Source organism: Diaporthe batatas, assembly GCF_019321695.1.
Source record: "Diaporthe batatas strain CRI 302-4 chromosome Unknown Contig00006, whole genome shotgun sequence".
Taxonomy (NCBI): domain Eukaryota; kingdom Fungi; phylum Ascomycota; class Sordariomycetes; order Diaporthales; family Diaporthaceae; genus Diaporthe; species Diaporthe batatas.
In genome coordinates, this window is record NW_025408553.1 from 2,747,703 (window position 1) to 2,771,446 (window position 23,744).

At 38.2% G+C, this 23,744-nt stretch overlaps 5 protein-coding genes across 5 annotated transcripts; 4 read left to right on the plus strand and 1 right to left on the minus strand.

Annotated features, from left to right (window-relative positions):
• Positions 1–8,655: 8,655 nt before the first annotated feature.
• On the plus strand, positions 8,656–9,640 carry KVR01_006112 (uncharacterized protein; the record flags this gene model as incomplete). Its single annotated transcript, XM_044781270.1, has 2 exons — positions 8,656–9,525; positions 9,563–9,640. The coding sequence occupies 2 exons, from the start codon at positions 8,656–8,658 to the stop codon at positions 9,638–9,640; spliced, it is 948 nt and encodes a 315-aa protein (XP_044644915.1).
• A 2,786-nt stretch (positions 9,641–12,426) lies between these two features.
• On the plus strand, positions 12,427–14,120 carry KVR01_006146 (uncharacterized protein; the record flags this gene model as incomplete). Its single annotated transcript, XM_044783557.1, has 2 exons — positions 12,427–12,614; positions 12,701–14,120. The coding sequence occupies 2 exons, from the start codon at positions 12,427–12,429 to the stop codon at positions 14,118–14,120; spliced, it is 1,608 nt and encodes a 535-aa protein (XP_044644949.1).
• Positions 14,121–15,125: 1,005 nt separating this feature from the next.
• KVR01_006040 (uncharacterized protein) lies at positions 15,126–17,049 on the plus strand (the record flags this gene model as incomplete). Its single annotated transcript, XM_044784040.1, has 2 exons — positions 15,126–15,371; positions 15,442–17,049. 2 exons carry the CDS (start codon positions 15,126–15,128, stop codon positions 17,047–17,049), a joined length of 1,854 nt encoding a protein of 617 aa, XP_044644843.1.
• A 2,439-nt stretch (positions 17,050–19,488) lies between these two features.
• KVR01_005770 (uncharacterized protein) lies at positions 19,489–21,760 on the plus strand. The gene is made up of 5 exons (XM_044789634.1): positions 19,489–19,714; positions 20,214–20,506; positions 20,584–20,810; positions 20,876–21,258; positions 21,329–21,760. Exons 1-5 carry the CDS (start codon positions 19,527–19,529, stop codon positions 21,732–21,734), a joined length of 1,497 nt encoding a protein of 498 aa, XP_044644573.1. The 5' UTR covers positions 19,489–19,526; the 3' UTR covers positions 21,735–21,760.
• Positions 21,761–22,681: 921 nt separating this feature from the next.
• Positions 22,682–23,693, minus strand: KVR01_006326 (uncharacterized protein; the record flags this gene model as incomplete). The annotated part of the gene is made up of 3 exons (XM_044782622.1): positions 22,682–23,381; positions 23,463–23,573; positions 23,635–23,693. The coding sequence occupies 3 exons, from the start codon at positions 23,691–23,693 to the stop codon at positions 22,682–22,684; spliced, it is 870 nt and encodes a 289-aa protein (XP_044645129.1).
• Between the last annotated feature and the right edge of the window lie 51 nt (positions 23,694–23,744).

Here is a 23,744-nt window from a genome sequence, read left to right on the forward strand (position 1 = left end):
TTTAAATTAAAAGTTTTTTTATAGATTAATTTAAATTTTAAAAGAAAATCCTTTATATAAAGATTTCTATCTTAATAAATATAATAAAATTTTATTTATAAATAAAATAGAATAATATATATTTATAAAAGTACTATATAGAAGTTTTATCTATAAAAGAATAAGCTTAAAATAGTAAACTTAGTTCTTTCCTTAATATAAAACTTTCCTTAAAGTTTAAGTAATATTATAATAATTATTTTTAATAATCCCTTAAGTTTAAAGGTTATACTTTAATATTGAAATATAAAGGATATTAAATATTTAAAATATACTTTAAATTTAACTTAATTTTTAAATTTATTATTAATTATTATTTTAAAAATAACTTTTTTAAAAATCTCTTTAATAAAAATTTCTTTAATTTAAATATAATTATAACTCTAAATAGTTAATTAAATAAATAATTTAAAAGGTTATACCTTACTTTTATAAAATAATAATTTTTTATATAAAAATAAATATTAAATATTAATTTTAATAATAAAAATAATTAATTAAATATTAATAATATAATTTTTAAATTATATATTTTTAAATTAAATTATATATATTATAAATAATTAAAATAAATTTTTAAACTTTAATATATATATTTTTTAATAGTAATAATATTAAATTCTATATATAATTATATTTTATTTTTATATTTATAAAGTATATAATAATTTTAAATAATTTATTTTTATAAAGTTAAATTATTTATTATTTATTATTTTAATTATTTTTTTTTCTTTTATAAAGGATTATTAATTATTTAGTATTTAAATATCTTACCTTTAAATTTATTAGTTATAATTAGAGTAAATTATAAAGGAATAATATTATATAAAAGAAGTTTATATATTAGTTAAAAATTATTATCTATTTATAGTAGTTATTAAGAATAATTTTCTAATTTATTTAAAATTAATAGTATTAATTTATATATTATATTAATTATTTAAATTTTTATTAGATTATAATTAAGTTATTTTAAAATTAATAGCTATAAAAGTATATTTATTATTAGATTTTTAAATTTAAAATATATTATATTTTAAAATTAAAAGTTTAATAATTATTATTTATATTATAATTAAAATACTAAATATATCTAATATTTTTTATTAATTTAATTTATTAATACTTTATATTTATTTTTAATATAAATTAATAATTAAAAGATAATTTTTATTTTTTTATTAAATAAAATACTCTTTAATACTCTTCTTTTATTATATTATACTTTACCTTTATTATTATTTAAACTCTACTTTTATATTTAATTAACTTTTAATAGCTAAGAACTTTCTATATTAAAACTATTTTTTATTTTATAAAACTTATATTTATTATTAAAATAATTTTTTATAGCTTTATTATAATTAAAACTAATAAAAATAGGTTTTAATAAAAGCTTTTAATTAACTTTTTATTATATTTTATTTTAATTTTATTTATTAAAAGAATATTTTTCTTTTATAAATTAAATAATAATTATATAATATATATAAATTTTTAAATTTAATAATTATAATAGTTAGTTATTTTAAGGAAGAATTTTATATTCTTAAAGTTTATATAATAAATTTATTTCTAAATTTTATATATTTTTATTTTAAAGTATTTAACTATTTATTTTATATATATACTTAATAATATTAATTTATTTTTATATTATTTTAATTTAAATATAAATATTATAACTTTTATAAATTCTATATTAAATAAAACTTTATTAAAATTTATAAAATATTTAATAATAAAGTATTAAACTTTAAAAGTTTTAAAAGTTCTTTATTATAATATATAATATTAAATCCTTAATAATAATATTATTTAATAAAATTTAATAAATTTATAAAATAAAATTAAATAAAAGTTATATAATAATATAAAGGAATTAAACTATTAAATTTATAACTTTTATTAATAATATTATTATTTTAAATAATGTTAAAAGTATTAAAAACGTTATTATATTTTAACTATTTTTTTAATTTAATTTAATTATAATTTAAAAATATTTAAAATAATAAAATTTAATATATATTAAACTTTTCTAAAAATTAATTAATTAATAATAAAATAAATATATCCTTAATTATAAACTAATTATACTTTTATATATTATTAATTAATTTAAACTTTTATCTTTCTTTATAATTAAAAACTATTTATTTTTATATAATAATTTTAACTCTTTAAATATTTTTTTATAAGTACTTTTAAGAACTTTAATTACTTTATTTTAAAGAGTATAAAATATTAAAATACTTTAAAATTAATATAATTTATAAAGAATAATTCTAATTTTCTATTTAAATATAAGTTTTAAAATAATTTTTAAAATAAAATTAGTTTTATATTAAAGCTTCTTCTTAATTAATAAATAAATATTAAAATATATTTTTAAACTTTTATAAAGTTATTATAGTTTATCTTAAATAAAGTATTTTAATATTCTTTTATAAATTAAAAGCTTAATAATAATTTTATAAAATAGAGTTTTATTTATTAGTTATACTTTATTATTAGTATATTTAACTATATAGTTTATACTTCTTTTAACTTTTATCTTTTAATAAATTATTCCTTTAAATATTAATTTATTTATTTTAAATTTATTAATAAATTTAATCTTTTTCGTAACTATTTTATATATTATATTTACTAATTTAAAAATATTTAAATTTTTATTATATAAATATTATTATATATAAAAGTCTATTAATATATAAATTAATAATAACTATATTTATATTTCTCTTTATTATTATTAAACTCCTTTTATATATAACTATTAACTCTACCTTAATAAAAATAAAACTATTTAATAAAAATAGGAATATTAAATATAAAAAAGAATAGATATATCTCCTTCTTTTAAAATCTTACTAACCTAATTAAAGATTTCTTTATTATTAATTATTAATTTCTTTAATTTAAAATTAATAGTTAGTTTTTAATTATTTAAATTATCCTATAAATTAATTTAAACTAATTATAATTATAAATTAAACTTTATTAAATTTAAAACTTACTTTTATTTTACTTTTTAAAAATAAGTAAATATTATTTTAATTTAATTAAAAAAATATTTTAATAAAACTTTATAATTAACTCCTTTTAATTAATAATAAAAATATATAATTTTAATATTTAACTATATATATATTTATTTCTATTATTTTAACTATATTAATTAATATATTATTAAATATAATTAAAAAAGGAAGAAGAAATATAAAGTAATAAAGATTTATTATATATAAAAGTATTAATAATATTTATTATTATATTAGTATTAATTAGTACTTAAAATATTTAAATTTTTAAATTATTAAACTATATAAATAATAAATTAGTTTAAATTATATATTTATTTAATATTTAGTTTATTATAATATTAAACTTAATAATTTTATTATTAATAATTTTATTATTAGGCTTATTATTTTTAAAAGAATATTAATTTAAGGAAAATTAAAGAGTTTTTATTTCTTAAAGAAATTAAGTACTTTTATATATTTAAAATTCTAATTATAATTATATTTCTTATTATTAAAAAGTAAAAATAGATAAAGCTATATAAACTATTCTTTAATTAATATTAGTTATTAATTTCTTATTTATATATATTATTTTCTTTATTTTATTTTAAACCATTTAAATATATTTAATAATATAATTATTTAATTTTAAATAAATTATAATAAATTTATTTTATATAAAGTTTTTAAATATTTTAAAAATTATAAAATAATTAATCTTAAAATTAATATAAAATTTCATTATTTAGTTTTAATTTTTAATTTCTTTAATTTTATAAAGTTAGTTTTTAATTTAATAATCTATATATTTTAAGTTATATAAATTTTTAAATTTATAAAGTTATTAAATAAACTTTCTTAAAGTTTAATATTTATGAATATTTTTTAAATCCTTTATTATTAAAAATAAAAGGTTACTCTTTAACTTCTTTTTACTCTTTTAATATTAATTTTTAATTAATTAATTAATAAATATAATATTATTATCTATTTAACTTTTTATTTAAATATAAATATTTTATTAAAATAGTAAGTTTCTTTTTAAATTAATTATTATAATTAAATTAACTTATTCTAAATTATATTATAAATTAAAATAAAAGCTTCCTTAAAATTTATAAAGTATTTTATTAATAACTAGATTTATATCTCTCTTATAAATTTTATTCTTTTAATTAAATTTATATATTATAATATTTAAGCTTTATTAATACCTTTATTAAAAAATATTTAAAGATTTTATAAATATAAATAATAATCTTTTTATTAATTTATAATAGTTAATTATATAGAAATTAAAAGGTTTTATAACTCTTTATTATATTTTATTTTTAATTTAAGTTAAAATTAATTTTTAATTAATTTTTATAATATAAAACTTTTATTTTTATTAATTTGAATATTAAATATTTTATAATAAAATAATTAATATTTAAATAATTATAATAAAGTATTTTTATACTATCTTTTATATTATATTAATTTATATATTAGTTTAATTATTTATACTATTTAAATTATTTTTATAATTTTAAATTTTTTAAATTATAGTTAAATTTTATTACTTTTATATATTAGTTTATATAAGATACTTATATTATTAATAGTTATTAGTTTTTATTTTTATAATTTTTATTTACTTTAAAAGTACTTTTAATTAATATTATACTTTATAATAGTATATATATTTTATTTTAATATAAATTATTTAATTTATCTTTTATATATTATTTAAATAAGGTTATTTTTATTTTTAAACTATTTAGTTAATTCTTTAATTTTTAAAGAATTATTAAGATTTTTAAAAGATTTAATATTTATAAAATTATTATTAAAAGTAGTATACTTTTATTTTATTATTATAATTAACTAAATATTAATTAACTAATTTATTAAATATAATTTAAATTTATAAACTTTATTATTATAAATTTTAATATACTTTAATATTTATAAATGTTCTTTATTAACTATATTAATAAGTATTACTTAAAATATAAAAGTATAAACTTATTATAGTTATATAGTTATTAAATAATTTTAATATTTATTTTAACTTTATATTTAATAGTTTTTAATTTTATTAGATTTTATTTTATATATTCTTTATTATATTTTATAAATATTTTATTAATTATAACTACTTTTTTAATAAAATGTTTTACTTTAATATTATAATTTTAAATTAATTATTTTATAATATAAAAAACTTCTTTTAAAAGTTCTTAATTAACTTTTTATTTATTTAATTAAATTTATAAAATAATTAATTATAGTTATAAATTATATATTATAAAAGTTAATATTAATAATAAAGTAATTTAATATAAGTTATTTAAGTTACTAATTAAGTATATATTATTAGTTAATATTTTTATTTTAAAATATATCCTTTAATTAAGTCTTTTAATTTATCTAGTTATTTATATTAATTATATAAAGGTTAATTTTAATAACTATTTTTAAAAAGCTATTAAATCTTTTAATATATTTAAAAATAGTTTAAATAATATATTTAGAAAATTAAATATTATTAAAATATTTTTAATAGTTTATAATATTTTTATTTATAAAAGTTTAAATTTAAAATTATAAAAGTTTATTTAAATAAGTAGAGATTATTATACCCTTATAATAAAAGCTTATTTAAATAATTATAATATAAGCTATAATAAATTATTATTATTAAAATTATTTTATTAGTAACTATCTTTTAATATTAATAATATTAAAAGTATTAAAGTTAAAAATATTACCTATTTAAATAACTCTAATAAGCTTTAATTTAAATTTACTATTATTATAAATAGAAAATTATTAATAGTATTTTAAAAAGAAGTTAAATTATTTATATTAACTTTAACTTTTTAAGTATTAAATTATATATATATATATAAATATTTATATAATAACTTATTTATTAATAAAATAAAAGAAATAAATTTATTTAAAATAAATTTTATAATAATTAATCTATTTAATAATTTTATATAAATAAAATAAAGTTAGTATTTTAATTAACTTTATAGTTTTAATACTTTATATCTATAAAGTATATTATAAGCTCTTTATTATTTAAACCTTATTACTTTTAAATCTTTTAATAAAAGGTTTTACCTTTTAACTATTTTATATTAAAATAAATAGAGAATTATTTTACTTTTTTAAAGTTTATTAAATTCCTATTTAAAAGTATTTTAAAGTTTTTAATATTTTAAATATCTCTTTATATTAATAAACTATCCTTTATTATATTAAAATAATAATTATTATTTTTAATTAATAATTATTTTTAAATTTTTAAAAGCTTATTTTAATTCCTTTAATATATATAAATAAAGCTATATATATAATTAAATTAAAAAGTAAGCTTTTATTAATAAATATTAAAACCTATAGTTAGAAACTTATTATTAATAATTTAAATACTTAATAAATATAATTATTAAATATAAATATATATATAGATTAAATTTTCTATTTATATAAAAAATCTTGTTATAATTATTTATTAATAAATTAAAGTATAAGTAAGCTAATTAAGTACCTAATTATAGACTTAAGAAAGTACCTATATAAGATAAAGAGAAATAGTAAAAATCTCTTAATTTAGATATATTTAGAAGAGAAATAAAGAAGGATTAATTCCTCTAATTATTTAAATAAAGGGTAGGTAGGTATTTTTATATAAAGTGTCTATAGGTGTAGAAGCCCCTACTAACTTAATACCTATCCTATTTAAAAGATTTTTAGGCCTCTTATAGGTACTTAATTTATCTTTAAACTATTTAAGTACTCTATAAAGCCTTAGGGGGGATTGTAATAGTCTAGTATTATAACTAAGCTTATAAACTACTAGAATAACTAATTCTTTAAATTAGTTATTATAGTCTTTTAGTCGAGTGGTTTAATTTGTTAGTAGTAATTAGGTCTAACTATCTTATTATAAGTCTTTAAGAGCTAGTATCCACCTACCTAGCTCTAACGTCTACCTACCTAATAATTTCTATAAATTTATCTAATATTTTTTTTAGTTACTCCCTTATATTTATAAGTACTTTTTAAGTTAGCGTTAAAAGACTTTATAATATAATTTACTTCTTTAATTTTTAATATTTTAAATATAAACTTTTTTAAACTTCTTTTAATACCTTTTTATTTTTACCTTTTAACACTCTTTTAATACTCCTTTTAATTTATATACCTTTAAGGATTAACTTTTTATTTAAGTATTAATTAAGTATTTAAATATTAATTAAATATTAAAGAGTTAAAAAGTAAGAAGGTAAAAATAAAGATTATACTTTTTTTAACCTTTTAATACTTTTTTAACCTTTTAACTTACTTATTTTTAATTCTTTAATAGTTAGTTAATATTTAAATATTTAATTAATATTTAAATATTTATAAGTTAAAAGTATATTAAAAGATATTAAAAGGTATATTAAAAGTTATATTAAAAAGTATATTAAAAGGTATATTAAAAGAAGTTTATACTTTAAGTATTAAAAATTTAAGGAATTTAAATTAAGTATATTATTTTATATAAGCTTTATATATTAAAAGTTAGTATTAAGTAAGCTTATAAAAATTATAAAATAGGTGTATATTAGAGTTAGGTAGGTGAATACTAGCTTAAGTTAAAGTTTTTAAGTTTAAGATCTTACTTTTTAATATATAGGGTAAATATATCTAACTCTATTTATAAGCTTCGCTTTACTAACTCTTATAAGGCTCTTAACAACCCTCTAAGCCCCGGCACCCTAATAGAGTTCCTACCCTACTACATTAAAAAAGAAAAAAAGAGTCCTTATATAAAGTTAGTATAGTTCTTAACTATCTATTAATTACTATATTATATAATTAAAAGTTTTTTTATTAACTTTATTAATTATATAATAAGTAATCTTAAAGAGTTACTTATAAGTAGTAATTAATATTAATTATAATAGGTAAAGATATAATAATTTATATTAATTATATTAAAAATAACTTATAAATACCTTTTATTCTTTTAAAAATATTAACTTTTATAAAAGAATATTCAAACTTTTAATTTCTTATATTAAAAATATTATAACTTTTATATAAAAATAAAATAAAGGAAGTAAATTACTTAAAATAGAATATAAATATAATTTAAAAATTATAAAATTATAAATAAATTTAAAAATAAATAAATAAATAAATAAAGAATATATTTTATTAAATTTATTAATTATATAATAAAGAATGTTTAAAGATTATTTATAAATAATAATATATTATATATAATTAAAGTAAAATAATTTATTAAATTAATTAAATATTATTAATAAAAATAAAGTTATTAAAGTAATAAATATAGTATTATAATATAAATATAATATTAAAAAGATTTTAAAAATATTATTAAATAATAATACTTTTCTAATATCTTAAATGTTTCTATAGTGAAAAAAAGTGTTGGCTGACGATTCATTCACCATCAGCAAACCCCAGACACAGTCCTCATTCCAAGATCAATATATCTGCAGCTACGTCTAACATTCCGCTTTCTTTCACTCCTCTAGACGAGACCTTTGGAGCCGAAGTGCATGGAATGCCATGGCAAGAAACAATCCCAGACCCGATAATCCAGCAGATCAAGGATGCCGTCCACAAATATGGCGTGCTCATTTTTCGCGGCGCCAACCTCGATAACGACGAGCACATACGGTTCTCTAGACACTTCGGCGAGCTGGACGATGTCAAGGCCTTCATGAAGGCTGGCCGAAGAATGCGATTCCCCGAGCAGCCAGAAATATTTGATCTCTCGAACCTGGATGAGAATGACGACCTAATGAGCAACCCGGACTCGATGCGGGTGGCGGCGTACAAGGGCAACTTCCTGTGGCACGCAGACATGGCGTACAACCCCCGGAGGTGCTCTTACGCCATACTACGCGCGCTAGAGCTGCCCCCACCGGGAACTGGCGGAGAGACAGAGTTTCTGGACACTCGCAAGGCTTTCGAAGATCTGCCGCCGGAGAAGCAGGCCGAGCTCGAAAAGCTGGTGGTGAACAACTCGTTCTACCACCAGCGGAGACTGGCGGCGCCCGAGCATTACGCCGATCTTAACCCACTTGCGTCACCTATGTCGCGGTACCGGCTCGTGCCACTCCACGAACAGTCTGGACGGAAGAATCTATTCATCACCACATGGGTGCATCACTTTGACGGCAAGACCAAGGAGGAAAGCCTTCCCTTGGTCGACGAGCTGCTGGACTGGGTATCCAAGCCGGAGTACAAGCTCACGGTCCAGTGGCACAACAACGGCGACCTGCTCATGTGGGATAATAGGGCAGTCATCCACCGTGCGACGGGTGGCGGGTCGTATACCTACAAGTACAGGCGTGACGTGCGGAGGACTACGATCAAAGATGCCGGCGCGTCTGCGTATGGCGAGAACGGATTTGGGGCCTGTTGGCAGGTTGGTTTGTCCTGATCGTGCATACTTGTCGGAACAGAGGGAGGAAAGCTTCGCCTCCGGGCTTTCGGTGAAGAATTCGCAGCCCCTCCAGGCTCAGCCGGCTTCTCAGCGGTGAGGTGTGTGAAGACAGCTTTCCAATCGTAACATGCAATGGAATTTGTAACTCGAGTGTATGAATGAACGTCTTTACTCTCTAAGAATTCTATGACTACGGCCACGCATATTAATACCACTAATCGGCAGGTAGGCCAATCGGTAAATTTGCCACTCACGTCAACCACCAGCTCCTTCCCTCTCAACCGCTCAAGTACTACTCACAAGCCGCTTATAGTTTAATTCCTTTTCCCGTTGGCCAATTCAAGCCGCTTACCAAATTTAAATCGTTCCCAAGCGGGAGTTATACGGTTTGTTGGGAGAGAATTGTAGCGTTTTCTTTTGGAGTGGCAAATTTACTGCTGCTTTCCTAACAAACTGCATACTAACAGCTTAAAAGCGGTTTGATGGAACAAGCCGTTGGCGGTATTGATTTGTAACAAGCAGTATTGTGACTGAGAAAAGAGTGACTGGGGACATGCAGTAACGAAATGGCTCCCCATAAATAGCGCCATGCCCACGATGGAAACCATAAGCCTAGCCTGAGCTTCCTGTCGCAGTCGATATCTGATACAGTGCTTGTCAGTTAGATGTTGTGGAATACGTGCATCCGTCCCAGCACCCTCATCACTACGCCGCTGAGTCATTCCGCATGCGTATTAATATCGTGCCGTCAGAAATTGAAGACATCTTTGTTGCGCCGTTGCAAGATTCGGGCCCGTGAGTGGATTTCGTCGGCTCACTTTATTAGGCAGGGGGGCTGTCTTCGAAAATTATCCCGCGACACTGTTATAGTAACGCCTGGGTGTGGTGGGCTACTTGTGTCGACGATTCTAGTGCGGCGCCGTCGGGAGCGATGCCTTCCAGCCTTGTCTGTGCGGTACGAGGCCCAGCCACGTGCCCACGTACTGTATTCTCTTTCCACTATTATTGGCACTGTATTTCTTCAAACGCTGGGTCTTGAGCGTTTACCACTATATAAAGGCGCCACGTACATCTTACATGTATGGAGATTAAAAACGAAACCATATAGTAGCACCTACGCTCTGCTTACTCCAACCGTCCGTCCGTCCTGACGTCGGCGTAACCCTTCCCGAGGTCCCACACGGGCCTGCGGAGTCCGGGCCGGGCCGACTCTACCAGATACACGATTTCGATGTCGGTCATAAGCGAGAGCGTTGTGCACCGGGCGACCTCGATAACGCAGTATCTGGGGAGAGAGGCTTGGGAAGAGAGAGTGGTTTTCAACAGACGTTCTTGGTCCACGATGACAACACTCATACGCCCCGGCTCGTGATTAAATACCTAGCGCTGGAAGCAAGAGAGATGAAGATCCAGTTGGAGAGTCGAGGTTTCCTTCGTAAAATCGAAAATCAAGCCATCACAATGTCTCCGACCACTTGCCTTCATCGCGCACAGGAAACAGCCGGTGTTAGTGGAATCGCCTTCCCCGCTCCATCATAATGCTCATGAAGACTAACGGACCAGCTCGTGGATGCGGTGAGATCTTTGATTGTCACTTTTATAATTAGCTGCAGCCGATCAAGCAGCATCGACAAGAGCGACTGGCGAAAGCGACACGGCTGGCATCCAAGACCCTCAAGCTCGAAACGTGCTTGTAAGGTCGTACGAGCCCAAAGCACTTGCACAACAACTCAACTTCTCCTTGCCGAAGCAGGAAGGAAAGGGCCGAGCCGGTTTTGTGGAGACTGTCAAGGATGTCCTCGAGTACAGCGTCAACACGTGGGACCAAGGCTTTCTGGACAAGCTCTCCGCGAGCACCAATGCCGTATGGTGCAGCTAGGAAGCATGTTCTTCAGATTTGAGAAGCTGATTCAGGAATACAGGTTGGAGTCGCCTCGGAGCTACTACTCTCTGTCCTCAACGCACATGTCAGGCCCCCAATGTCCCATATATCGATCGATATAAGACTCGGCTCACTAATTCCAGAATACAAGTCTAGGTCCACGTGTATAAGGTCTCGCCCGTGCTTACAGTGGTTGAGAAGACGACGGCCCGAGAACTGGCGGCTCTCTTTGGCTTCAAAGGTGCTCGTGCGGGTGGAATCTGCTGTCAGGGAGGGTCAGCCTCGAACCTGACCTCGCTGGTCACAGCACGCAACGCGCTGTACCCAGACTGCCGGCTTCAGGGTAATAGAGATAAGGATTTCGTCGTCTACACTAGCGTCGGCGGCCACTACAGCGTCAAAATGGTAGCCCGTACTATAGGGCTAGGTTCGGCTACCGTCGTTAAAATCTTTGTCGACTTAGTGGGCCATATAAACCCAGTAGCGCTTAATAGTGCCATCTTGAAAATGGCTAAGACAGGAGACACTTGCTATTACCTCTACATCTTTTTTTCATGGCTGTGTGACTCGTTTATCGAGCCAAACCTCGGTCCCCGACCTTTCACTTTTCTGTTCAGTCCACACAACATTCACCAGGGGCCGCATAAGACCTGTTGGTTTCAAGGTGAAGACTGGATGCTCGGAGCTTGGTGAATAACTCGCTCGGGAGTGAACCCTTCACTTTTGAGAGCCTTCCTACTTAAACCTACGACTTGCTGCCATCCACGGCCATGAAGTTTCATACCTCTTCCCCACAACCACAAACAGGAGAGTTCCTGTTCCGAGTAGCAAGGAGTTGTTATCCTTTCTCCTTACCCCATCACCATTGGTGATCTCTTTAATCCTCCTTCTTACCTTCATCGTCGTTGGCGTACATCCTCGGCGTCCGTTTCCCTCTATCTCATCAACCTCCTACCGAATACCGGGGTCTACAAGACATCCTACCAGTCAGCACATCCACCATGACTCAGAAGATCGTCCAAACGACCGAGCACATGCTCTCGGTCGCCAGAGCCACCATCAAACAACAGGAGGAGGAAATTCGTCAGTTGAAGCTTGATGTGCGCCGACTTCAACAAGAGACGAAGACCAAGAAACAACCCACACCGCTTCTACGAGATCGTAATTCGCGCAGCAGTGAAGATAATAGGTAAGCATACTCTTACACGAGGAGCCAATCTATAGATTGCCTTGGGATCTATCATGGACTGTAGGTGCTGACCCTTTTCATCACAGATCTCAGACAGCGTCGGATTCCGCACCCTATGCCCGCCCGACAAGAGCGTCCCTGCTACGGCAATCAACACCGTCTACTTCGAGCGGAGCCTCCACCCCGGCTACATCTGTTTCCTCGTCGTCCTGCAGCTCCGCTACCACCAAACAGGCACCAAAGACCGTCGTCATTCAGGGAACGACTTACACATACAAGAATGGCAAGCTGGAAGCAAGTGGCCCTGGCTATCTTAGGTCTACCTACGCCTCAATCAACAAGTTCGGTGAGCACGAGCGCCGAAGAGAGTGGGACTACGGCGTATGCCGCCCACCTCCCATCGACTATTGGTGCTACCCTAGGATCACACCTCTCCCTGGCTCGACGGTTTGGTGCGATGAAGCGCTTCGACCACAGAAGTCGATGGAGATCTTGTCAGAGGAACAGCTTAAAGACAAACTCGAACGGAGACAGCTCGCGATACGGACACGACTATCTGACAACGCCTGGCTCTCGGAGCGCGCCAACAACGTGTGCATTGACCACGACGAGACGGGCGACATTCTACAGACAGCTGAGGACCTGGCAAAGTGGTGTTTATACCAATATTTGTGCACCCATCACCCTCGAAAAGCCCCGTTCTACTTCTCGGACCTCGACTTTGGCCGGGACGGCTTGAGAGACTTTTACTGGAGCAAGGCCTTCAACTACCGAGCCACCACAGATTCGACAGTCGTTCAACACCTGGAGTGTTTGATCCAGCTCAGGAATACAGTACATCACTTCCACGGAGGGTCTTGTGGTCTGGGACAAGTCGACATGCATCTCTCCACTGTACAGGAACTGGCAGTTCTTCTGTACGATGAAGAGAGCGCATTCACTGCCCGGGCTCTGAGGGATCGGCTTCGTCGGGGGGCTGAGAAGGTGGCGAGCGAGATCGAGACGATTGAACTCCTGAAGGCGCTGTCTTTTGATGAAGGCTGTACGTGGAGACTTCACCACATCGAGCTGTTCCGTAACGTTTGCAAAGCATACAAGCCAATAGATGAGGCGAATGCTCGCAAGAATTACTCCCCGGCAGTCGTCCACGGCGCCATGGAGTTTGCTGAGGGAAATCCCGACCTCATCTGGGACCAGGAGCCGAAACTGGATGCGAGCCTGGCAAGGGTGCGAAGGCTGGCGAGCGCTGGCAGCAGAAGTCAACAGAAGTCGGATTCAGAGGGTCGTCAGGGTCGTTTGAATAACGAGGCCATCCCGAAGCGTTGGAGGACTTTATCCACGAGCGGTCCTCGAGTGCTCCTTGAGAAGCCTGCCCGCACACAGGACAAAGCCCGCCGGGGAAGCTTCAGCATCTGGGAAGAGGACAAGTCCATTGAACGTCACGCGTGGATGAATTCTGAAGCATCTGTCAGGATGGGGACTTGGAAATTGGGATTGTGGATGTAGACGCTCTGAGTCTGGCACAAAATTGTCACTGACTTTGGCGGACCGGATACATGAAACTTTTGGCTCTGAGGTACACCCAGCAAGTCCCCCAATTTATTTTAATGAGTACATCAAAACGTCATGTTGTCGTGTTTGGCCCCATGCACCGCCATGTTTGCAACGCGCTACACCGCCGTCCTGATTCTTATCATGTGCCAGTGACTTTCAACAGCAGCTGTGATACTGTACAAGGCCGAAAGAATGGATTGATGAGCGTCTAAACATTAGGTACCTAGTGTGGGAACCTATAAGCTACAAATTTCGATTCGGCGGCCTTGGAACTTAGGTTCTGAAGTCGGGTGATACTGGCTTAGATATGGCCGTAACCTAGATGTGTAGTGGTCAACTTTTTCATCTGCTGAATTCGTGATAATTGACGCCGATAGTCACGGTTGGCACCAACGGCCAAGACTGGCGCCCTCAGGCCAAGTGATAGGCTGCAAGGCCGAGCAAGCCCTCACCAAGATTTAACCCCTCTCCAATCCTAATCACAACCCCGGGGATCCATGTAGCAGGTAACGTTCTATGCATGAAGGGTGCACTCCATCAGATAAGACGGAACAATGGGGTGGCATGTCCCAATTCCCAATCCAGATATATAGCCCAAAGGGACGAGCCGAGCAGGCCTAAGCGTGACGATCGTGTCTCTAGTGCAACTTTGAGCCCAAACCCAAATATTTGGGCCAACCGTCGGAACCGCCGCGGCCTCGGGGGACGTGCAGGGTCGTTCATTTCATTAAGCTTTGCCACGACTTAGACTTCCCTCGGGAATCTTGTTCGGGCCGCCCTCGCGTCACGACAATCTATTTATATCAGACGACTCCTGATATTCAAACTCTCACCTCACTTTTGAGGGCCGAGCGAGCAACTATAGAACTGGCTTTGCCGAGTTTTTTTTTTTTGCTGTTGGAATATCTCGGGCATCCTGCTGCTTCTTGGATGGCAATTGAGTAGTCACGCATCAAAATGAGGTGTCGACGGCAACGCGGACATGACTCGGGCCTGCCCTCTCTGGTCTCACTGGCGGCGGTCTTGAGCATACTATTCTGCCTTGTTTCCTCGGCCTGTGTGCCGGACGTGCACAGTAGCCTGCTTTCCGACCCTGCCATACTCCAGGATGAGGCCGTCACGGCAGCCTTTGCACAGGTCCAGCAGAACCTCTCCAGCCTGTTCACCAGCAACTCCTCCAGCGATGGCCTCAGTTTTGCAGTTGTAAGTCATAAACAACTACTCTTCGCCTCCTCCGAAACCAACCCGAGGATGGATACTAACAGCCCGCCAGGTCCACGCATCCGGGCCAGGCCTGGCATTCACCTTCAACCACGGCCGCCTGAGGATGAACGACACGTCCACCAGCCCAGACAACAGCATCACCAGCGACTCCATCTTCCGCCTGGCCTCCGTGTCAAAGAACCTAGCCGCCTTCTCCGCCCTGGCCATCCAGAACACGAGCCGCGCCATGGCGGACGCAGACCCCGGCGCGGGCATCCACCCCCTGAGCCTCGAGGCCCCCGTGCGCGCGCTGCTCCCGGCCTTCACCCTTCCCGAGCGGGACTGGCTCGCCGGCGGCGGGCGCGACATCACCCTGTCGATGCTGGGCACGCACACGTCGGGCCTGACGCGCGAGGGCTACTCGGCGGGCTTCAACATGGTCGCCGCGGCGGGGCGCGCCAGCGCCGAGTTCATCGGCGCCGAGTGGGCGTCCGTCTCGGCCGCCGACGTGCTGGCGTACCTCGGCACGCGGGGCCTCATGTTCGCTCCGGGCCAGCGCGCCGCCTACTCCAACGCCGGCTTCGCGGTCCTCGGCGCCGCGGTCGCGAGCTACCGGGGCGCGCTCCTCGGGGTGGAGGAGACATGGGCCGAGTACGTCCAGCGCGACATCTTCGGGCCCCTGGGGATGGGCAGCTCGTTCTTTGGCCCGCCGGCTGAAGAGGTCAGGCCGAGGCTCGCCGTGCCGGGGGTTAGCAACTGGGTTGACCTCGTCGTCGACGGGTATAACCCCGCCGGCGGGATGTGGTCCTCCGCGGCCGACCTGGCGGCGTACCTCCACCGCGTCTGGCTGGCGCCCACCCCGGAGCTGATCACGCCCGGCCAGCGCCGCCAGGCCCTGCAGCCGCGCATCGCCCTGCCCGACGGGGCGCAGCAGGTCGGCTTCGGGTGGGAGATCCACCTCATCGACAGGCCCGACAAGACGTACAGCGTGTACGGCAAGTCGGGAGACGCGGCGGGGAACCACGCGTGGGTCGACGTCGTGCCTAACCTGGGGTACGGGATCGTGGTGCTGTCGCAGGAGTCGGGCGACGACGGCAGGGCGCGGGTGGTCCCCGGCAGCGTCCGCGACGCCGTGCACGAGATCCTCATCCCGGCGTTCGAGGCTGCCATCTCGAGGGCCATGGCCCGCCGGTTCGCGGGGAACTATACCGTCGCGGCCGACGGGGACCTCATCGGGGACGAGGTCGCCACCACGGACCCCTCTGCAGGTCAGACGCAGTCGTACGGCCTCGTCGAGGTCGTCGGCGGGAGCATGTTCCTCCGCTCGCTGGTCGTCAACGGCACCGACGCGCTCGAGGGCCTCGACAGGCTCAGCTGGAAGGCCAACGCCACCAGCGGGGGCAGGTTCTTCTCCGTCCCCGGGGTCGGGTCGGGGCTGAACCCATCTGAGGCGGTCGGGGGTGCTGCGGCGCTCGCTGGGGGCGGCCAGGGGGAGGGGGTTACCCTCTGGACGGTGATTCCTGAGCTGGACGAGTGTGACTGGTTTGACTTTGGCGGGTATGTGGATCAGAACGGGTGGCTTCTCAGCCAGGTTGCGCTCGTGGAGAAGGACTGGGGCGGGGTGGAGCTGCATTATCCGCCTTTTGATATTGTGTTGATGAGGTCTGAGCCTGTGTGAGTAGGTAAATATTAAACAGGGCTTATATTTTGGCTTACGGGGGCTGGGCTGAGAGTGATGAACTCGTCCTGGCACATATGTATGACATCTTTTTTCCCACGCCACACCATTCTTCGACCCTCTCCCACTTAATCCGTGCAGCATCCAGCTGTTCCTTCAAACAGTATCTCTCGATTTTGTTCCATCCTTTGAATTGGAGGGTCAACGACATTTCGTCACTGGGAGGAGGCAACACAAAGCGTAACCCAATATGCGGGATCTCGCAACTCATGACCGACCCGTCGCACCTTTGAGATCGCTCTCCACATGCTTCCACGACGCGTTTGCGGTCCCAGGACCCGCGGGTAGGCCTTCCAATTATGGGTCCATAAATTGATAGCCACGTGCATGCCTTCGGACTTGTGCTGGATAAAACCAAATCCAAATATGACGATATACCTGTGATATTCAAGTCGGCGGGCCCATGTGCCGCACATCGCCAGGGAGACGATCCGCCACCATTGCTCCTCCTCCAGCAAGCTTCCCAATGGTCGAGCGGACCGCTGCTCGACCGCGCGAGGGCAAGGCCTATGGCTGCGGCGTGCAATGTCATCTTGAAATCCACATAGGTCGAGTCACAGAGGATATTTTGGATGATACCAATCATGGTCTCCTCATCCGGGGCTCCGAGGACGGATTTAATGATGTTGAAAGCTTCCAAGGTCTGTAGTGCTACCAGTGCAAGGTTCTTGTGCCTTTGTGCCGTCTTACCGTGCCTAATGTACCCTTCCAGTAGTGCATGGCTGTCGTATGTTCTCCAACCTCCTAGACACTCTGGCAATCGCATATATTCTTGGGGACTAGGTGATGACTCAAACATGGCGTCTAGAAAGACATGCGATGCCGGTTTATCGTAGTCGACTTGGATGTTGTCCGTTGCGACCAAGCCCAAGAGTCCATACACCCGGTCAGCGGGCCGGCTACTTTGATATTCAGAGAAGTTAATCAATATAGATGACAGCGGCCACCGTGCAAGATCAGCGCGCATTTCGGTTAGCTGGTCGATCGAGCTGATCGGGCGGATGTTGCAAAATCCGAGCGAGAAGAGAAGGATTGAACAGGCCAGCCGTTCCAGAGGGATGAAGCCATACCGGCAGGTCACACGCACTTGGCGGGCCACCACAACCTCCTGCACTATCCAGACGCGGGTCCAGTATGGGTTTTCCGTTATACCAAGTATGGTTTCTTGATCAAAAGATGCTCTCATCTCTTCTATCTTGGGCATTAGTTCTCTCGGCCTGTGACAGAGTAGGTCGTAACTTGGCATCAGTTCCTCTAGGAGTCGCTCCTCCTTCTCTTTCAGATTCAGAAAGATCAGAACGAGCTCTGCATGCCGATAGATGCGGCGCATGCGCGGAACTTGCTCTGAGATCTCTCTTGGGTCTTCCTGGTTTAGACAAAGCCGGTCGGTCCAGAAAAGCAAACCAAACTGCCTCTGCTCCCACGCGAGGTTGAGAAATTGCCACAGGTTCTCGTGCAGCGGAAAACGACGCCATCTGTCGTCTTGACCCTTGAGAAAGATCTGCCTTGTGGCTTGCGGATCCCCCCAGACGTATGACAGAGCCCGGTACGGCTTGTTCCTTTGTTTGTCTTCGTCGAGATGATAAATCTTACAGGCTATGCAGCCCTGCACCATTTCCGGGCAGATCTCTATTACGCGGATTGTCCTTCGGGTGTGCAGTGGCTGGAACTCGTATAGATCCTCGGCGTCCAGGACAATCCCGGTCTCGCTTGAACCGGGTCGTGCTACATCGTGCGAGAACTCCGACATTGCTCCAGATGGGCTTTTGTTCAGGCTTCCGTCCAGGCGAGAGGCCTCTGAGGCAATACGCGGAATAGAATATCAATCAATAGCCTGTTGCCGCTGCTAGTGTTTAGATGATGAACTCCAGGATTCGTTGATGTATTAGGCTTCGATGTGTTCCAAGCAAAGGTGAGCCACAGATTGTAGGAGGCAGCCCAAAGGTCCATGGGGTTCAGCTGGCGGTTGGAGACGCCCATAAATATAGGCAGCAGTGCCGAATAGAGAGCTCCTGCACAGCCCACATGTTTTTCCAGCCCCGAGCTTACTTAATGCACAAATTTTGTGGGCCACACTAGAGTGGCAGTGCTCAAGTGAGCCAGGTTTTCAGGCTCGTCTTCAAGTGCGTTCAGAACATCTGCGCCTGTTTAGGCAAAGCCTCTTCTGGACTCGAACTCCCATTGGGGTCTTAGAAGAGGCTTAGCAGGGTTACAAACTGTGCTCATTGAGGCTTTACCGCCAATTCAGTGCCGTGCCGTCATGTGTAAACTCCCAAGCGGTTTTTCAATTCATATAATTATACATCCAAACTGTATTTGGGGCCTTAATAGTCACAGTGCTGAACTCGTCACGTTAATGGAATTTCCCACATTCTACCACCCTTTCACACCTTTTTAAACCAAACTCACAGAGGACCATGAGTAATGATTACGGAACTTCCGCTCTTTGGTATAGACGACCCGTGCCGCTGTGTTTGGTCAGGCTTTACCGTTGGGTCCCCAGAGAACACGGAGTAATCCGCGAATACATATCTTCTTTGCGAATAGAAAAAAGCTTAATTATAGACTCGGTCATTATCTTTAAGATGATCGATATTGTTGCTAGGTAAGCTAGAGCTTGACGTGAACGAGGCAATATGGGATGGTTGCAGACCGCACGTCACGTCCACGGGTCCCGAGCTGAACAAAGCCCGGTGACGGCCCGTGGCTGTTGGACAAATCTGCGGGTCGTTGTTCCGCCAACATTATGCTGCCTCCTTGTCTGATCCCGCGGATGACCACTGATCTGTTGGAGCCTTCGGGAATGATGACACCTGGGCACCTGGGGACCCGCCGCCGTCCCTACTTTAAGCACAATGTGCCCAGCTCTCGAAACAAAAGGGGGCCACATCAACCAGAATCGGAAAGCCCCTTCGAACTTCTGTTGCTAAATCATCTTTGACCATGAAAGGACTTGATAAGAAAATTGCACTTCTCGCCCTAGTGGCCGACAATGCCTTGGCGGCGGGTGGGTTGAGATACGTGATGTATTATGATCAGTGAGATGGGGCGATTTCTTTTCTCTCTACTCACTGTCATATTTGCGCAACTCACAATGTTTGCAGGTATCACAATTTGTCCCTTCCGCAGCCGTCTCTTGTAACCGAGGTGACTCATGCTGTTGTGGCCTTCGCCACACCGGAGACTTTTCTTGACGCCGCGAATACATCAAGCTGGCAACCATTCGAAGCTGTCGGAAGTGTCAAGGGACGATTCTCGCCAAATGTCAAGGTGTGTCTGAGTATTGGTGGCTGGGGCAGTAATGTTGGCTTTGAGAAAGGCGTGTTGCCGGCGAACCAGGGCACTTACGCAACCAATGTCGCGAGTGTGCTTCAACGTCTTAATTTTGACTGTGTTGGTATGGTCAACATTCTTGAGATACACGGGTCGTTGATTTGGTTATATTGTTATACTGACACCTCCTTCCCTTGATAGATATTGACTGGGAATATCCTGGCGGCGGAGGCGCTGATTACAAACTCGATAATGCTGTGAGCACCCCTGAAGAACAAGTGAACAACTACCCATCATTCTTGGAGGGAATCAAGAAAGCTATTGGCGGGAAAGAGTTGAGCATCGCAGTACCGGGACTAGATGCAGACATGGGCGCGTTCACACCGGCTACCTGTCAAGCCATCGCGCCCTTCGTCGACTTTGTTAATGTGCGTCCATATTTCCCCACACATTAAATACCACGGCATGACCCAAAGCCTAACGCGACCGACAGGTGATGTCGTACGACTTGATGAACCGTCGCTCAGCGACGACACAGCACCACGCGTCCGTCACCGGTTCCAAAAAGGGCATGGAAGCGTACATCAAGAATGGCATACCAGCCGCCAAGCTGAACCTCGGCTTCCCATTCTATGCCAAGTGGTTCACGCTCCAAGCTGGAACCAAGTGCGGCAACCCAGTCGGATGTGCCGTTGGGCCGTTCGAGAACGCCGACGGGTCGGATAACGGATTTTCTGGGGTGTTTACGTTTGAGGACTTCAACCTCAAGAAGCCTCCAACTGATGCTGCTGTCTCTTCCAACGGAAAGTGTGGAATCGTCGATGGCAAGGACTTGAAATGCCCGGACGGAGCATGCTGTAGTTCTTCGATGTACTGGTAAGTACAAGTGGCGCGTCCTCAGCACAATTTGGCTGTCTTGGATAAGCTGACAGACATGAATTACCAGTGGCACCACGAAAAACTACTGCGGAGCTGGATGTCTCGCAGGATACGGGAAGTGCGAGGCACCCGTCACAACCGAGACGTTCCAACGGGTCCACCAGAGCGGCAAGACTGACGAAGCCGAGGGCGGGGTGTGGTTCATTGACGAACAGACCAACACGTTCTGGACTTGGGACACGCCAGAGATTATCGCCAGGAAGTTCACGGACATTGTGGCTCCGCTGCAGCTGGGTGGCATCATGGCTTGGAGTTTCGGTGAGGACAGCTACGACTATTCGCACATCAAGGCATTGCAGGACGGCTATAAGGGTGCCAAGCCTCTCACCAAGAGAACGAATGCCGAAGCCGAGACGTGGCCTACTACGTTGAGGTATGCTGGGCGCTCTGGCCGTAATGCTGTGGACCTATAATAAACACCAGAATTGACCCGTTCTTCTTTTCGTTTTTCTCTCCCATTCGTTTTTTTCAAGATAAGCTCTTTTGGATTATTTTCTTAATTATAAATTCATTTGCTATGTTGTCAATCTCTGTGCACCCACAACTCTTGTTTTATCTCCTGGTCATGAAGTTCGATCGACTTTGCGTGTGAGCTTCATGTCCGTCATGGCACGGTGAGATCCACACTCATTCAACCCCTTCCTCAAATATCGCCATGTCAAGAATGCAGTCATAAAGTAACTGACTGTAACAACCTTCCCCATAAAACCTGTTTCCGTGTTTGAAATCTTGGATTGCATTCATAACCACTCCATTCAGCGGGATTCCAGCCACTCAAAACAGCAGGTAACCCTCCTTCTCAAACCTCTGTACTTTCTTTTTTCATGCTGTCTTCTTTGGTTGCCTTGGACGCAGGTGGGCCGCCCTCACGGTGGCCTCGTGAGATACTTACAACAGCAGAACAACATCCTCCAGACCCCTCTCTAAGCTCACTGCGAAAGCGTCAGTTTAATTTCCCTTGCGGGGTTTAGGACGGATGATGGTCAGATACCCGTAAACAGATTTCAAGGGTGCCGCGCGTGCCGCTCATCGTGCTACGTAGACACAGTGACAACATTGAATGCTCGAGCCCCTGCTCAAGTGAGGCAAGCTCTCCAGCGTAACAAGGAAGACCCCATTCAGTTTCGTCTTCCTCTGCTTATCCTAATACTCATAGAAGCTGGGTCTTTGAGCGTATACTACTGCGTGAAGGGACCGTTTGCCTTCGGGATGTATACGTATTACGAAATCCACTTAAACAATGCATGTCATGTAAAACAATGGAGAAGTCATTTCGCCTGCCCAACCAATACTCACAGCTTCTCGTCAATCTGGGAGAGGAGATCCCGATAGGAAAGAGCTTTTTCAGGCTGTTGAAATCTCACCCCTTCCGCCTCCCAAGGAACACCGCCTTGGGACTCGATAGCCACACCCCCATGCGTTTCTCCGTCTCGACCCGCTCAATCATCTCCTGGAGTTCGTTCCCCAGGACTGGATCGACGCCCAACATACGCAGCGTAAGTTCCTCCACAGACGCCACATACACATCATTCCAAAACATGCCCATGGCCGGGGCATCGCGGTACAGCACCCTCCGCACCTCCTCGAACCCCTCGTCCTCGATCGTCCGCTCCAGCGTGTCCAGCCAGTGTCGAGACCCGAGCAGCAGCCTTGATCCGTCCGACGTGCTCAACGAGTCGTTCATAACGTGGTACAGGGGCTGCACCCCGGGGAACTCGTCCGCGGGCGGGATAGAATTCCAGTCAGAGCCGTGCATGACCCTCGCCTCTGGGGTATAGCGCTCCTCCCACTGCAGGTATCCCCCGGGCCTCAGGAGCTGGGCGACATTTGCGAGGATGCGGGCCGGTTGGGCGTCCTTGATGACCACGCCGATGAGGCGCATGTGCACCACGTCAAAGATGCCCCGGAGCTCAGCCGGCGGCGGGGTGTAGAGGTCCCATTCATGGTAGGTGGCGTTTGGAGGTGTGAGATTTGGAGGGGGGAGCTGGTCGAGGCTGATGTCTAGGCCGTGGAGCTGTGTAGTGGAGGGGAGCTGGCGAGACAGATCAGAGAGCCATATTCTATGCTTTGGTCAGACAGTGGACAGCACTTGAGATGAACAAGCCCTCTCAGGGAACTTGGACGATGAATGACTCCCATACCCTGTACCTGTTGCCACGTCCGCAATGCGTGCATCAGGTTCAAGTTGCGGTATATCTGGGTGAAGGTGGAAACGAAACGTGTCTTGCCAGAGGTAGTACTGATAATGAAGTCTGTGGTAAAATATTAGGTCAGCTTGGGTTGCATCACGCCGAGACCATGGTCGAAGATCACCTCGAACTCGCGTTTGCATTGCGCTGGAACACGTATCCGTCGCTCTCGTTGGAAGTCATTGTCCGACGATTTCGGCAGCTCATGGGGTTTCCAACCTTCAACACGTCCGG